The 17549-nt window shown below is 37.1% G+C and overlaps 3 protein-coding genes across 5 annotated transcripts; all 3 read right to left on the bottom strand.

The window, feature by feature from the left end:
- Positions 2178–7246, bottom strand: LOC18778951 (ultraviolet-B receptor UVR8). 2 transcript variants are annotated; one of them, XM_020562361.1, is made up of 7 exons: positions 6743–7246; positions 5965–6590; positions 5218–5430; positions 4336–4446; positions 3246–3614; positions 3032–3139; positions 2178–2857 (listed from the first exon to the last, which is right to left on the bottom strand). In XM_020562361.1, the coding sequence occupies exons 2-7, from the start codon at positions 6304–6306 to the stop codon at positions 2516–2518; spliced, it is 1485 nt and encodes a 494-aa protein (XP_020417950.1). In that variant the 5' UTR covers positions 6307–6590; positions 6743–7246; the 3' UTR covers positions 2178–2515. The 2 variants fall into 2 exon arrangements, with proteins under 2 accessions (XP_020417950.1, XP_007211851.1); XM_007211789.2 differs by having other exon boundaries at positions 5218–5427; positions 6743–7167.
- On the bottom strand, positions 7913–11126 carry LOC18778831 (general transcription factor 3C polypeptide 6). Of its 2 annotated transcripts, none has more exons than XM_020561274.1 (6): positions 10942–11126; positions 10639–10782; positions 10488–10538; positions 9114–9165; positions 8348–8531; positions 7913–8228 (listed from the first exon to the last, which is right to left on the bottom strand). In XM_020561274.1, exons 2-6 carry the CDS (start codon positions 10753–10755, stop codon positions 8171–8173), a joined length of 462 nt encoding a protein of 153 aa, XP_020416863.1. In that variant the 5' UTR covers positions 10756–10782; positions 10942–11126; the 3' UTR covers positions 7913–8170. The 2 variants fall into 2 exon arrangements, with proteins under 2 accessions (XP_020416863.1, XP_007212190.1); XM_007212128.2 differs by having other exon boundaries at positions 10639–10758; positions 10942–11121.
- Positions 12066–13150, bottom strand: LOC18779427. Its single transcript, XM_020561426.1, has one exon. The coding sequence runs from the start codon at positions 13066–13068 to the stop codon at positions 12337–12339; it is 732 nt and encodes a 243-aa protein (XP_020417015.1). The 5' UTR covers positions 13069–13150; the 3' UTR covers positions 12066–12336.

Here is a 17549-nt window from a genome sequence, read left to right as displayed (position 1 = left end):
GTTCACGATTCTGTTAAGATGATTATGCCGTCTTTGTCAAACTACTAAGACGACAGCTCATGGCAGCACTGCACTCTAGAACATGCTAATAGCTACTGTTTTTTGGTTTATATATATTTTTTTTATTGTCACCAACTAAATACGATTTATCTATACATGTACATGTGTATGCACATAAGAAAATATCTAAAGCGGCCATGACCAGTTTGGTTTTGTTTATTTATGGACCAAAATGAAACTTTTCGAATTGGAAGAAAGCTGGTTTGGTTGGGAAATCAAACCAAACACACATGTATAAATCTTACTTGTTCTCCTTGGATCTTAATTATTTTCCTTTTTATCCACAACAACATATATCCAAGGAGACTGGGTTCAATAATTAAACTCATGGCCAAAACTGGTTAATGCTTATCCCCCAGCCACATATTCTAGTATCATATAATCCACCAATCTTTCTGATCATGTCGGCTATTTGTTTGGTAGTTGGTACGGCAGGCTTCACTAATCTGTACTCCTCTCCCACTGTCCGGCAAAAGACTAGTCAATTCACATTTTTATGTACATCTTTTAAGCACTTTTATTACAGCTGTTTTAAAAGGATGAGTTTAAATATGATTTTATGTCCAAAACCAGTTGAAGTTGAAGGTAGGTTAATCAAAATTTTGGTAAATATCATTCATTTAGCAAGCTCACTAGCTGGAGAAAGACTTTCTTGAAATGGGGATATCACTATTTTTCTATTCCTGACCACTTTCACGTGTCATAGCATTATTGGCCGGGAATAGCAAAATGCTATCCCCGTTTTCTTCATTAGCTGAGGGTCTGGTCTGGTAGGGGAGACTGGTGGTTCCAAACGAAATGTTAAAAACAAAAAGCAGATGGATACCTATTATTTCCTGTAAAGCGTATAAGTTTTGCTATCCCCGTTTTCTTCATCAACTGAGGTTCTGGTCTGGTAGGGGAGACTGGTGGTTCCAAAAGAAATGTTAAAAACAAAAAGCAGATGGATACCTATTATTTCCTGTAAAGTGTAAAAGTGTAAAGTGCATTGCAATCAACTAAAGAAACAAAGGGCAAAAGAACAAAAGAGTAGCTAAAAATGGCCCATGAAAGAGTAAGATTTGGAAACAAACTTGGCATCCAATCCAAAGTCATGCTTTAAAACTCAGATAAGTTGTTATTAGTATAAAGCTGTTCAGGTAGTGGAATGTGGCAGCAGTTCAGGGCTAAACTGTCGTGGATTGTTGGCTAAAAGGTTTTCCATTCTCTTTGGAAAGCATGGAACTAACCAAGGAGCTAAACTGCTATTTTGTTTCTTTATCCAGGAACTAGGAACAGACTTACTTTCTGACCATTAGATGGATGCTCTTTACTGGACAACCCATCTTCCATTTAGGTATTTTGATTGGGAAAAGGGATGTGCCAGCATGATCAAATATAAATTATATTTACATGTATAGTTGAAACTGATAGACGTGGCCTTTTATGATTGGAATAAAATATAGCTGGTTTTACACCAGTCATTCCTCTTCCAACTTCTAGCTACCCCAAGAGGAACACAAGGGCACGCATTGATTTTGATGGGTTGGCTGAGATCAGAAGTTCATAATGGAAAGGCTAAATTCTGCAGGCATGACTGGTGAAGAAGGGTTTGATCTAAGGCTGGCAGATAGGTGCTGTCTTATGGTACATAAATAAATGATAAAAATGACTGTGAACTGAAATGACTTCTTTCTGGTTTAAAATTAAAATCCCAAAAGATGACCCTTAAAGAAAGTCCTATCATATTAAACTTTACCACCCCTGTGGTATGGTTTGTTATGTTACCTACAAGGCTACAAAGGATTAAAGACTACGTTATCCATGCCTGCTACAACATGGCAAACCTAATATGGTATAAAGCTAGTTTTCCATTGGACATGGGAGATTAGCTGGCAAATGCGGTAAGGATTAAAAAAAAATTGTGCTAATAACAGAGATTCACTTGCATGAATATGGCTGACAACCATTGATGCACATGTGATTGACTTCCATAGCATTACTCTACCCAAAAATGTCACAAACAAGACCTTGTAATTTGAGTACATACTTCCCATGTGTATATCAAATCAACCCTCATCTTTTAAAAGATATGAACTCAAGGCATTGACAAGGAGTACCATAAAAAGTAGACAGCATTTGAAAGAAGAATCATTGGTAGGCACTTATAAATGAAACAAAGTTACAATGCAGTCATAGCTAGACTTTTCGTACGCAATCTAATTTCCCACAAGTATCACAAAAATCGATAAACACAACAACATAGTTTTTCAAACCATTAAAAAATAAAAAATAAAAACAACTAAAGTTTTACACATAATCCATCTTAATCTCACTTACACAGAAGCTATTTACCCTATACTTACACAGTTACAATTTCGTGAAATTCCCTAAAAATTATGGTGGAAAGTCTAATGGTGTTCACTTTGGACATAAAATCATACAGCTCCGTGAAGCCAACGGTATCTCTCTGAGGTCAGACGCATTCTGGAACAATATCCACGTCATCAGCCATTTCTTGTATAAATATTTCAGTTGGTTCAAGGCATCCTCTTAAAGTGTCGTGCCCGAGTTGCGCCCTTTCATTATCTCCGAATCCAAAGAGTTTTCCACGGTTAGTGACAACAACAGTATGGTACAGCCCAGTGCTAATCTGAGAAACATGATGAGCTCTTAAGCTATCAAGGATTCTAGGGCTCAAGATTTTATCAGATACTCCCCTGTCTGGAAATCCAAGGCTGCCAAACCCCATCCAACCACAACCATATACTGAACCATTGTCACCGAGAACAAAGGTCTTCCGCTTTCTAGCACACACCTACAGAATACAATAACTGTTAAAGCACGCCTATGGAAGTTTTGCAACACCAATGATTGTCCTTGCTTTGGACTATTGCATCTATTCTTAACAATTCAGGGCAACCTTGAAGAACAATTGACACAAAAAATAACAACTTTATCAGATATGATCAAAAGAATGAACAAACCAAACCTGTACAGCGAGGTGGCTTTTAAGCTTGTTCAAGAGTTCTGGGGTAGTCTTGTCAATCTCATCCCCATGGCCTAATGCACCACAGTAGCCTTTACCCCAAGTATATACCTGCAATTGCCATACTGAAAGTTAGAACCGTTTTGGTCAGAGCTCAAATACATGCAGAGCATAGACAATAAAATATAGAAACTTCATCTTCGGTTTGGAGACTAACATATCCACTGGAATCAAGTGCCACAGCATGCTCGTCACCTGCAGAGACACGAACCACATGAATACCCTTTCTTTTAAATGTTTGGATTGCGCGTGGCTGGAACTCATCATGTTGCTCTCCATGGCCAAGACAGAAGTGAGAACCCGACCCAAAAGAGTAGACTACTCCATTGTCAGCTACAGCTAAAACATAACTCGGGCCAGCAGCAATCTGAACTATGTAGCCAATTCCCTCGGGAAGTTCAATCATTTTTGGAGCCGGGCTATCTATGGTGTCTCCCTGACCAAGTTGGCCATGTGTGTTGGCCCCACATGTATAAACATGACCTTGTCTTGTAAGGAACACGGTAAAATTAAGCCCTGTAGCAACCTGAAACAAGTTCTTTAATATTTAATTGCATGTTGTAGGAATAGGAAAGGAAAAAGGGAATTAGATCGAATGAAGTTCCAACAGATAACTTATAAAGATATAGTCATATGAATAGAAATCAGAAGGAAAAAAAAAAAACATATCACCTTACAATGGCAATAAAGCATAAATCCATTTCTAACAATGGATAACGGGAACTTGGGCCCTTCCTATCTATAATTTTTCAGGATGAAAAAGATAGATGTATAATTGGATGAATGGTCAGAATCAGACCTCTAAGATTAAGAGTACATTACAAATCAAAGTATTTAGCTTCGAACACCAGAAACAGGTTCCAAGCAGCTTCCCTTTTTTGTTTGTTGAGAAAAAAAGGCATCCAATAACTAGATATAAATCCTTGAGTTAATAATGTTAGAAATTATTGTGCAACATTACTAATTAAAAGAAGACCAAAAATAGAAACTGTAGCACAACAAATTGTAGCCTTTGAACAGAGATATTGCATTCGTAATACTAGAACATACTCAATTTTCCAATAATCCAACGATTTCCTGCTATTGACAACAATGAAGGCCAAAAAAATCCACAACAATCTCCACTGGAAAAGGATCTAGATCATTTACCCAGAAGGTTATATAATATCCATCAACTCTCATGCTTGTTCATCCATTTTGAAAAACCAATTGTCATTTATGTTATGACAATGTGGATAAGAATGTACCTGCTTGCAAGGAAGTCCCTTCAATGCCTCAACAAGCCTAGGCCTAAAAATTGGTCGGTTTGTATCTTTATGCCCACAACAAAATGATGAATTATCCCCACATGTGAAAACCTGTATCAGTAACCGGGACGGCATCATTAAATGACTATGGCAAGCAATGTATCAAAGTTGATCTCACAAATATATGTCAGGGACTACACATAGCAGGACAATCATGCACAAATATCCAAAAGTAAGAGAGCTATGCTACTAAAAGAGTGGCAAGACACAAGCACACTATTAATGCATCAAGGCAAGTACTAGAAAACTAACATGAGAGAGCTCACAGTAGTTTTATTCTCTATAAGACACTGGACGTGTAAATGATATATAGGCGCAGAAAGCAGTGTGCGTGAGTAGATAGCTAGTATGTTGATAGTGAAATCCCATCCAACCAAATTCTAAACCAGGTTTCTCAATGGGATCATACAGCTTGCAAATCTCCATAAAAACCTATAAGTGCCTATCATTACCAAACAACCAACAAGTCATGGGTGTGAAACTTTCAACAAAACTTAAGGAACATGCAGAAAGAAACCAGCAGAATTCAAATCTTAAGTGGAACTATTGAGCTCCAAATGATGGAAAAGTATTTCTTACATATTCACATCTAAGATACAACAGCTTCTATGTAAAGGAACAGTCACTACTATGGCCTTCTTTGACATGTCAGTTACCAATAACAGTGTTTAAACCCTTTTCACTTAGTTTCATATCCTCATGGGACCCTAACATCCTTTCATCATTCACTGCCAACAGCAACCTCCTCACTACTATTAGTATCATTATTAATATTTCAGTTCAGAAGAAGGTAAAACGTGATGAGTACAAGCAGGGACTAACCTCTCCAGATTGCATAACAAAAGCAGCATGGTTATGGGAGGCCGACACTTGGACTACTTGTGCTGGAGATGGAAAATTAATCCGGGTAAATGTTACACATTGCTTAGTCTCAGGACCATTACCAAGAACACCACACAAGCTGGAACCACATGAGTATAATGATGAATTGCTGATTAGCAATGTGTGATACCTTCCAGTTGTAATTTGCATCTGCTGATAAAAACAATCTTAACATTTTATCCAGCATCTATAAAAACGACCAGAAAACTATGCAAAAAGAAAAAGAAAAAGAAAAAAAGCAGCGTAATATTATCAACATGAACCAACAGGCCAATTATCTAACAAATTTTTAAAAGACATTTTCTACGAAGAGAAAACACAAACAATAATAAAATCTTTCTTTTTTTAGTAGATGAACTAAATTATGTCATTTTCTGCTGAGTCTTCAAAATGGTCAAGCAACGATAAGCAATCCTCCAGCTAATTTTAAAATCTATATCTCATTTCTCAATTTCCTTTTAGTTATTGCATGCCAACTAATCTCACTGTAATAATTTAAATAAGGGATTAAGTTACCAAGAACAAAGTCGTTTCATGCAAACGAGGTAACTAATGATTGACTTAATTAGCAAACTCCACAAGAATATATTATCAAGCACATTGGTGTTCTTTCGCTTAACCAGTATTCCAGATTGCAGATAAAGTTCATTCATTTATAAGCAACTGCAAATAATAATGAAATAGTACATTGCCTGCTGAGGTCTCGACCATGTCAGATGATTGCTCCACCGATTGCAAGAACCTCAAAACCCGCTTCCATTTCCCACCGCACCGATCAAATAGCCCCCTCTGAGCATTCCTTTCCATTTTACCATAAACAGAATGGGACACACATAGCTGATACGCCGCATAGTCCACCAGTGACCCAAACTTGTGAGGGTACAACCCATGACTCCCTCCAAATGTCCTAGAAGTTAACTCTAAATGTAGAAGATCAATGGCACTGAGCCTTCCCGAGCTCAAGATTTCTATAACTAATTGTGATGGCAAGTCCTCTATTGACACCGGCCTATATCTTTCAGCCGCCATTAAAAACAAATTTTCAATCCTTTAAATCCACCACAAAATACCAAATTGAGCTTCAGGATGATAAGTGTCAAAGTTTTAGGCGAAATCGGAGACAATTGAAGCAACAGATAAATAAAAAATCCGAAGGGAGAAAGATGTAGCAAATGGAGTACAGGAAGGGGGGTTTAGATGAATAATTCACACGTTTTTGATGCAGTGATTGGAAATAAAACATCAGATGGTCAAATATCACAAATAACCCCTTTTCCACGTTATCGTGAACTCGATGGAAATGAGTGCTTTACCTGCAAATTATTGAGTAAAACCCAGTCAACGAACAGGAATTTAAACTACAACAGCAAAAAATTGAAAGCGACAATCTCTCAAAAATGATGGCAATTGAATGAAATGAAGTATTTATTTAGAGAGAGGAACAGAAAGGAAATTCAGAATTTACCGGGAAGAGAAAAAAAAGTGGGAATTTTGAGTCTTTTGGGTGGCGATCTCTGTGTTGTTTGTCCGAATAATTTAGAAAATTCAAGCTCTGAGCTTCTGAATAAAGTTGGGGTTTCCACTTTCCAATTGGGGAAGAGAGACAGAGACAGAGAGAGAGAAGCACAAAATAAATAAGTTAGGTTGGTAGGGCTGTGAGCTCTGTTTATGGAGAATGGGCTGTATGAGATTCGGGTTTGGTTTCACTTTATAAAAGGAATTAGGAAATTAATTATATAAAAAAATTCATTTGGTTTTGATTGAGGGCAGAGAGAATCATTCTTGTCTGTCTGCCTCTGAGAGAATGAAATGATGATAAAATTGGAAGTAGAGCTTCAGCAAATCAGCACAGAAAATAGGGAAGGAGAAAGACAAAGTGGTAGCTCTGCTGGCGCATGGTGATTGGTCTGCTACCGACTCTACTGTCGCCGATTCGCTTACACGTGGAAGGAGCTGACGGTTCCAACTTCCAACCTTCCAAGTCGCGCACTTTCAGGCATATAACTGTCAAGTTGTTGTGTTTCCATTTCTTTGGTTTTCCTTTTTCTTTCCAAGATGACTTTCTTCACGCTGTGTTTGACTCATGATAAAATGATTCCCTGGCACATGAAAAATCAGAAGTTCGGTAAGATCTAATCCTCGATTCTTTGATTTACAAACCTGAATCTTGTATTTATAATTTGAGTCGGTTCACAAACACGAGTCTCATATCTATGATTCAGAATTCAAATTTTACCGTTTTCATTTAAATCATAATTTGAAGTTGATCAAATTTCAAAATTTTACTCTCAAAGAGATTCGAGGTTCCAAACCAGAAAGGTTCAAAGGGTGGGTATGCATATTTGAAGCTTAAACCTAAAAATTTCACCCTATGCAATTATTCATGCCTAATATGACATTAGCATTGCTTAATGTAGACAATATTTTCCCATTTACCAAACTGCTTGATCAACTTACCAAACCCATTGACACCATATGGGTTTGATGTAAAAGGATCTCTTAGTATATTCACTTCATTGGCACCATTTACCAAACCCATAGTTGACAACATGCGGTCCAAAGAGCAAGAGGCAAAAGAATTCAAAATTACGAAGGCAGAACAAACCACCTCATAGGCCTCATGGAAACCAGGTAATACACAAAAGAAAGATAAATAATTTTATATTTTGAAGGCCAGCAAATGTGATGGCTTGGTCAAGCCTTAACGAATAAGTTTCTTTTTCATTTTCTGAAACTAAAACGCACATGGCTCAAATTTACAAAAAGCTCATGGTGCCAACTACGTCGAAAGGAAAAGAAAAAAATCTTATCAGAAAGAGGCTCCACAACAACATTCAGCTTTTAGCTCGGCATGCAAGTTATCCTTGTTTATACGACACAAGCTTAGGGTTGACTACGGATTCTCATGTTGGTCATTCCCCATTGAATGCACTGTATGTTGCACCTGATCCCTGGACAACTCGAACAACCAAATATTTGAGTTTTCATTTCAAAAATCAGATTTGAAAACACAAGATGTATATAATTCAAGGATTTTATAACAAAAAAAAACATTATGAACATTACTTACGGAGTCTGTTTAGATGCATCATCAGAGTCAACATTGGGTGCCAATCTAAATTTTATAATCCGGTGCAGGCTCGTAACTGGTTTTACTTGCTTGCTTTGAGGTTGGTTTGGATCCACTATGCATTTGCCAGCAAAAAGGTTTGCTTCTGATGGTCCCGTTTCTTCATGAACCACAGGGCTAGCAACTGCAAATAGAGATACATCTCTTTAGAATAAAAAATTATATTAATGCAGGTGGATACAAGTAGTAAAGAACGGGTGACTGGTATTTGGCTATCATAACCACCTTGCGCAACAGTAGGACCATTTTTTAACAGCTCCATAGAGAAGTAAAGTGGTATAACCTCTAAATCAAAAATCAAGATCACCACTCAATATCTATTCTAGTTACTCCATTCTTATCAAAGAATGGTGAACTTAATCAGTATATTCACATCATAAAGCAAACAGGTGACCAGAAATTCATTGCCCCTCAAATGAAAGCATCTGATCCTGGTAACAGAATTTGAGGGACATTTACTCCTGCTTATGTAGAAAAAAAGCTCCTACAAGGCAGTGTTAGGATAACATAAAAAGACAACCTGAATTCCCCGTCGCAGTAGGAGAAATAAATTGTAAAAAACAGAGAAGAAAAAGGAAGGGATAAAAAGGATCTATTTCCAAAAAATCTAGATCCAGAAATATTGAGTTCAGCGCACATACAGAAAACAGTTTTCCAGGCATAGTTTCTTACAGATAATTCTGAGTGGGATAAAAATGTGATTTACCTTCTTCTTTAAAAATAAGGCATGTCCCAACCGTTTCCTGATATTCTCCAATCTGTAGGAAAACAAGAATTAGTCAACGGAAATCATGTCACCCAAACTTCAACCTCCAAGCCATTCCAGTGACACATAATTTTCCCATGTTCTTCCAAGTACGACATAATAATTACCGATAAAAAAAAATAATGAAACAGCTCACAAGGATGAACAGAGAAAATCAAAGGGAGAATTGTAACAATTAAGGAATAAATGTTAAAAACTACTATCCAACTGCCACAGATGTCCAAACTTTTTAATTTTTAATACCCAGAAATCCACCAAAACATCTTTGAATTATAAACATCTAGTCAACAGAAATAGACATCACATCCTCAACTTGATTTTAACCAGCGAGCGATATCATGACCTTAAATAAACAAAATAGCAAATAGTTGTAGTACTTTCAATTTGTTCAATAGAAACAAATATGACCTGATGGATGACCCTTTTGATAAATACATGGGTTGTCACCTCACTTCTCACCGTTTAGTTTTTCAAAAAAAAATAAATAAATCATGTTCATCAACATATCAATTTCCATAATACCCCCAACCCCAGGAAAAGAGGGAGAGCGAGAGAGCGAGAGAGCGAGAGACAGATACAGAGACAGAGACATCAAATAAAAACAAATATTTGGTCTAAGGGGGCACCAAGAAATAATAAATAACCAATTCAAAGGCTACATCCCTCTGCTTGTGCATAGCAAACACATTCTAATTTATACTTTCCTTAGTAGTTCTTCAAACACGGGTTAGTATCTACATAAAAGACTCTACTAACCAGATGTCAGCAAAAACCACTCCAAGGGAAATCAAATTAGTCAATATTTATTCTGCACAGTACAATTAGTCATAAACAACACATACAATGCCAGGAAAGTACTAAAACCTCAGCAGGAGCAACAGTACACAGATCAGAGTTAAAAAATTATATTGCCACCCAAGACATACAATGTTACATAAACCAGCATAAGTGAAAATGACGAAACATATGCTGTAAAAACATGAACTAATTTTATAGCCTCAGTGTCCTAACAAGTTCAAGATTGGGTCGGAAAAAAAAAATGTATTGACAGCATAGAAGCATAATATTTCTTTAACAAATGAACAAAGCTGAGAGAGTGCAAGGTTTTTCTTTTTCAGCAACGAAACACAGAGTCTAAGTCTGTGGATGTGTTGCAAATACTATTACATTCAACTTACAGGACCCTAATTTTCTCCCATTTTCTAGTTTTGGATACATTAACAAGTTCAAATCAGCACAGAATCATGGACTAGACTACAGATCATCGCGATAAAAGTAAATACAGGATTTTGATTTTTCAGGATATAAACTCACCAAGTTCAATTTGTCACCTATAGTCAATACAGGATGCTCTGTGTTCAAACCCTGAAAATCAATACATTTCAATATTAAAGTAGCATTACAAAGAGTTGTAAATGCTGAAAATAGCTGAAAATAACGATAAATTGAGAATGGAAAAACGTACGGAAAGAACATAGGGTGCGTTTGGTGGAATGTCAAACTGCGAGTAAGCAGAATCAAGATCAAGCAATACATATTCTTCTTCAACCTCATCTTCATTGCGGACAGTATTTGCCTCCATGGCCTGATATATACGAAAATATAATATCTATACATATATATATATATATTTTTAAAAACAATAAGCTCATATAGTTAAGGCATATGTATTAACCAAATCGAATGTGAAATTAATTCAGGATATAAAAATTGGGAAATTCAAGTAAATTATAAGCCCTAGCAGCGCAGAGAGAGAGGATAATCTTACCCTGTGTCAGGGAGGTAAGTGTTGAAGAGGCTATTGGGGGAGTTCAATACGCAGTCTTTGGAGCTCTGCTAACGCACCTGTATCAGTGTGGGAAGTGTTGAAGAGGAAGAGATGAAACGCACCATTTCGAGCTACGCGGACTGCGAACCGCGAAGTTTGTGAAGGATGGGATGCCGAATCATAGTAGTGTTACTTGCGAGCCCAAAACAGAATGGGCCGTTTTGAAAAAAGTCTAACGGGATTTTGTAGCACCACCCAACATTTTGATCGGTGCACCTACACACCCAAAGATATATCCCATGTTTCAAATTTCACCTTGGGTGCGCTAAGAACTAAAAAAAAATTGAAAACTTTGTAAGATAAAAAAATTAACCTAGGGCCAGCTTGCCCTCACGTGACCACACCCCCCACGGGGTTCCCTTGTTTACATTTTAATCTTCTCACAGAGCTCATGGATAAAGCTTGAAGTTGTTAGGTACATATGAAACCTTAAGATTCTTACCAGAAAATAGAAAGAAAATTAAAACCCAACCCCAAAGGGTTACAAGCGATATTAAAAAGGAGGATTCACGCGTATTGAGTGTAGAGATAAACAACCCTGAACAACTTTAACTATAAGTCTTTTACTTGCATATTAATTTTTCAGTTCATAATGAGTCAAAATATTTTCCTTCATGAAATTAAATCATTTTGTTATAGGTGATATTTAATCTTTTTATACTTGTATACGTACTATAACCTCTAACCAATTAATTCATTTGTTACCCAAAAAAAAAAACCAATTAATTCATTTGTTACACCTACAACCAAAATGACCCTTGAGAGACATGCAACAAGCCACGCGTTTTGGCGCGCGTATGTACGGTTAATCCCGTACGGGGCGCATATGCAGTGCACACAGAGAGCCACTACAGCGACTTCTGACTCTTTTACCGGAAAAAGAAAAAGGAAAATTTACTGCGTTAACCATTTTCGGAATAGTTACACCTACCCAGTACAGTACAATGACCACTAAACTTGCTGAGGAAGCCATTCTAGGCCCCTGTTTGTTTCCCGAGAAAAGTGAAAGAAAATTCAAGTCTCTCAATCAGTAGCATTTTTTCACCATAACATAAACACGAATATTGGAGATTAACAGAGAATCACAAGAGAGCTAAAGCAAACGAAAGAAACAAATAGCATCCATGGTATCAGATTAACAACTACTCAGTGATATTAGAAATTCGCTACGTACAACAACGTTACATTTTGGAGGAAATTAAAGCAAACAACAACGATATTGATGAGATTCAAAGTCACAGATACTAGTAACTTCACTACAAATTGAGAACACGAAATCAACATAGTACGTACGTACGGTCAGAGACTCAGACTTCATAGCTAGGCAAGGCAAGCTTAATTCTTCTTCTTCTTCTTCGTCTTCTTCTTTTGGCTAGCAGCACCGTCAATGGCGTCGATCAACTCCAAACCGATCAGGAAGCACAGATAGGGATCAATGGCCCAGAATAACTTCAGCTCGTCGCACTGGGTCCAACGATGGAACTCATCGTCCCTATATTTCCAGTAGAAATCGTCCTCAGGCCTAGCCAAGTCCATTTGCTTCCCGAGCACGGCCCTGGCGAGCTGATCTAGATCGTACCGGCCAAGATCCAGGTCGTCCCTCCTCAGCCCCCTGATCGCGAGATCGTTGACGTCGACGGCGTTCCGGATCTCGATGCCGTGGTGAACCTTGAGCTTCCTGGAGATATTGGCCATTTCGCGGCCGATGACGAAAACCCTAGGGTTTTCGAGGAAGGAGACGAGCGAGTGTCTGCCTCTGAAATATGTCTCCCACGTCTCGTAGACGAGGGATTGGGCCCCGATGTTGAGGCAGAGAAAGTCGTACGGATACTCCTTGTGCCTGTCCTTTTCGTGCCAGCACCACCTATTCTCGGTCTCGGCCGTGATGCCGACGAGAACGGCAGATTTGATGGAGGACTTGAGGGCGTCCTTGAGCCATTTGGTGACGATGGACTCGGAGTGGGTAACGACGGTCAGGATGCGCTGGGTGTCCACGCGGACGGTGTAGGCGTCCGTTTTGGGGTCTTCGATGGTGTAGTCGCGCTCGACGGTGATCTCAAGCACCATTGTTGTGGCTCTCTCACTCTCTCTTCTCTCCTTTCTCTTTCTTCTCTCACACACTATCTCAGTTTTTTGTTGCAGAGAAAATATCTTGGTGACATCGGTCCATCGATGGGACTTTATATAGAGGAAGCCCACTGGAAGTTACTGTGTTACGCATTTACCTTACTTTTTCCATTTCTTGACAGTAAAAATTTACAGATCAATCTTCAGGTCCCAACTTAAAATTTTCCAACTGTTTCTTGAGAAAAATTAAAAGCTAATCACACATTCTTTCTACCAGATTTTTCTTTTTCTACATTAACCAAATTATAATTACTAAGACTTGTTTTATGAAGATTACTCTTCCTTTGGGCATAATTAAAACTAATTAATGATAGGAGTTCCAAATTAGGTTAGTGATTTAAACACTCCCTTTTTAACCTCGTGTACTTCTCTTATGAGTACTATAAAATATTCACTTTAGAGCGCAACTTGCTGAAACGAGAGTGCTGGAATTGCTACTTCAATTAGAGGAATTTGATTAATGCAATCAACATCAAATACAATTTCTGAACTTTTTACTCTTGGGTGTGTGTGAGAAATTCTCATTTCATCGTTTGTGTTAAAAAAAATCTTCATTTTTTATTTGATCAACAGAGGACGGGGGTTCCAATTTGGGACCTTTTCTAATATTGGAATTTGGAAAAAAAAAATAAAGTACCACTACACCTAAAGTTAGTTCATTTAAATTTAAATAGCTATTACTTGTGTCCAATTTCTTCGATGTATTTAGAAGGCTTTTTTTTTTTTTTTTTTCCATTATCATGTCCTATGCGAAAAAGTAGGAATTTTGTATTAATTTGGGTATTGGGCACTTTTCAAATTTTTAGGTGCATGCCGACAAAATCAAACATTTCATTATGAGACTCATATTATTGATTTTGAGGGCATAATGAACTTGAGATGTACGGGTAGAATCTCTCAGACATATGGCTCATGTGTGACGTGTCATTGACATGATATCACAAATGTGAGTGAGACAACCGTTTTTTGTCCAGAAAGGCCCATTTTCTATTCAAAACTAACATCTCTTTTTCTTTTTTCCTTTTTCTTTTTTCTTTTGTTGGAAAGGCTAACTGCTCTGGGTGTTGACATGGTCCGCCTAAATCTATATATATAAAGCAAAAGGAAGAGTTTGATTTTAAAAAAAAAAGAAAGTAAAATGCAGATAATGATGAAACATTTAAAATATTAGCCTCTCCATAAAAATAGGATCCATTATCTGCTTTTTCTTTTTCTTTTTCTTTTTCTTTTTCTTTTTTTAAATATGAAAAAGTGTGAATTTACCGTATTATCCTCATTTAATTAATAATTTGAATTCTTAATGTTTGCATTAACCAAGGGCATTTTCTAGTATTTGGAATGTTTCACCATTCTCTGCCTTTTGCTTTATATATATATATATTAAAAAATGTCACTGGTTAATGCAAACATTAAAAATTGAAATTATTAATTAAATGATAATAATATGATAAACTTAGAAATTTTCAAATTAAAATAAGATAATGAATCCTATTTTTATGGAACATAACCACCTATTATCTTTTTTAATTCTAAAATAAATTTAAATTTTTTAAAAAAAACTTCTCGCAAGAGCAGAAGCACATGCGAAAAGGCTAGTTCTAAGTAAAAACAAATAGAAATCCTATTTGAAATTCATAGCATTTCTTGGTCAAATGAAATAATAATATCATGTTTTTTAAAAGATAAATGAACTATATTCAACTTAAATTCCATCTCATACTTTCTCAACCCAAAAAAAAAAACCCATCTTATATCCTTGTCTTTTTATACCAGGCATATCCTCTAACCGATTATTAATGGAACGAGACCAACCACGCACGCATCAACCAAAACGAAGTCGTGGAAAAAGCCACGCGTTTTGGCGCGTAGCATGTAAAGCACAGCGCATGCAACCCACGTCTCGCTGCAAATGAACTGCAGAGACTACTGACTCTTTTAGCAGAAAAGGAAAAGGGTCAAAAATTACTGCAGCAATCATTTTGGCAAAAATTACAGCTGTGCAGTACTATAACCACTAAACTTGCTGAGGAAGCAATTCTAGGCCCCTGTTTGTTTCCCGAGAAAACGCGAGAAAAATCAAAGAAGATCCAGGTCTCTGAATACCTCTTCACCGTCACATCAACATGAAAATATTACTAATATATGAGAAATATCCGAATATCACACAAAACACAGATTCAAAGAACAACATTGAGCAAGCATATTGATGAGTACTTCATCGACTCTTAAGCTACATATTTTTGGGGAAAATCACAGCTAATCAGTAACAACAACATTGAGATTCAGAGTGATTAACTGGCATTTAGGAACCCTAATCCACTACTAAAATTATTAGCTAAACACAAAACAACAGACCACGAAATCGACAGAGGGATAATAGTCCGTACGTTACGTACTGAGAGATAGGCTCAGATCAGTGGCTCTCCATCGCTCATAGCTAGATAACCATTTTAGCTACTTGTTCTTCTTCTTCTTCTTAGGGCCAACAGCACCGTCAATGGAATCGATCAACTCCAATCCGATCAAGAAGCACAGATAGATATCAACAGTACAGAATTTGACCTTCTGGCTCCGGAGGCTCCAACTATCCCCGGCGTACCATTCGACCTCCTCCTCAGGCCTAAACACGTCCATTCGCTTCCCGAGAACGGCCTTCACAAGCCGGTCCAGGCCGAACCGGCCGAGATCCAGGTCGTCTCTCTTCAGCCCCTTGACCGCCAGATGGTTGACGTCGAAGGCGTTCTGGATCTAGATCCGGTGATGAAGCTTGAGCTTCCTGGAGAGCTCGGCCATGCCTTGGCCGATGGCGAAAACCCTAGGGTCTTGGAAGAAGGAGAGGAGGAAGCGTGCTGGTTTGTCACGGTCGTAAGGGAAGCCGTAGATGAGGGACTGGGAGCCGATGTTGAGGCAGAGGATGTCGTACGGCACGTCCTCATTGCACCTGTACCCCCAAGGGTAGTCCGTCTCAGCCGAGACGCCGACGAGAACGGTGGTTTTGGTGAGGGAGGACTTGAGCGCTTGCTTGAGCCATTTGGTGGCGATTAAGTCGGAGCGGGGTGAAGACGGTCAGGATGCGGTGGGATTGGACGTGGACGGTGTACGCGTCGGTTCTGCTGTCTTCGATGGTGTAGTCGCGCTCGACGGTGATTTGGAGCACCATGGTTGTGGCTCTTTCTCTCACACTCGCTCGCTCAGTTTTTTCAATTGCAGAGTACGGTGAAATGATGTGACGCACATATATAGGAAAGCTCAGAGCGAGTCATTGACTCAATGTGACTTACTGTCACGTATATATATATGTTTTGCCTCTACTTTTTTAATTTCTTGATTGTAAAATTACAATATAACCCAATATCTTCAGATTTTTTAATTTTTTTTTTCCCCCCAAATGTTGGTGAGGAAAGCGTTAAACCTTTCACTTGTGTAACCAAACATATACTGAAGTAAGAAATTTTTTAATGTAAGCTAATCATTTTCATTATTATTTTTTATTTACGACGTTATTATTGAAAACTCTTTTTTTTTTTTTTGGGGTAAGGAAAAAGTATAAATCGAGGATGCTTTTATCTATATATATAAAGCAAAAGACAGAGAATGGTGAAACATTCAAAATACCAGAAAATGCCCTTGGTCAATGCAAACATTAAGAATTGAAATTATTAATTAAATGAGGATAATATGGTAAATTCATAATTTTTCGTATTAAAAAAATTAAAATTAAAAGAAAATTCAGATAATGGATCCTATTTTTATGGAACACAAATATCCATTATCTTTTTTAATTCTAAAATAAATTTAAATTTTTAAAAAAAAAAACCTCTCACATGCGCGGAAGCGCGTGCAGAGAGGCTAGTAAAAGATAAAAAAAAAAGAAAAAAGAGGTGTAAGATTTTTCTTAATTATCACTACCCCCTTGGCACACGCTCCACACATTTGCCAAATTGATTTTATTTTTTTATTTTATTCTTTAGATATTAAGAAAAGATTATCATGGATAGTTATGTTCTACTAGCCTCTCTGCACGCGCTTCCCGCGCTTGCGAGAGGTTTTTTTAAAAAAATAAGTAAATTTATTTTAGAATTAAAAAAGATAATGGGTAGTTGTGTTCCATAAAAATAGGATCTATTATCTGCTTTTTCTTTTTCTTTTAATTTTTTTAAATATGAAAAAGTGTGAATTTACCATATTATCCTCATTTAATTAATAATTTGAATTCTTAATGTTTGCATTAACCAAGGGCATTTTCTAGTATTTTGAATGTTTCACCATTCTCTGCCTTTTGCTTTATATATATAGATAAAAGTATAACCTATTATCTGATTTTGTTTTTAATTTTAATTTATTTTAATATGAAAAAAATATGAATTTACCGTATTATCCTCATTTAATTAATAATTTCAATTCTTAATGTTTGAATTAAC

The sequence above is a fragment of the Prunus persica genome, chromosome G4 (assembly GCF_000346465.2).
Source record: "Prunus persica cultivar Lovell chromosome G4, Prunus_persica_NCBIv2, whole genome shotgun sequence".
Classification (NCBI taxonomy): domain Eukaryota; kingdom Viridiplantae; phylum Streptophyta; class Magnoliopsida; order Rosales; family Rosaceae; genus Prunus; species Prunus persica.
This window is presented reverse-complemented; position numbering and strand designations above follow the sequence as displayed.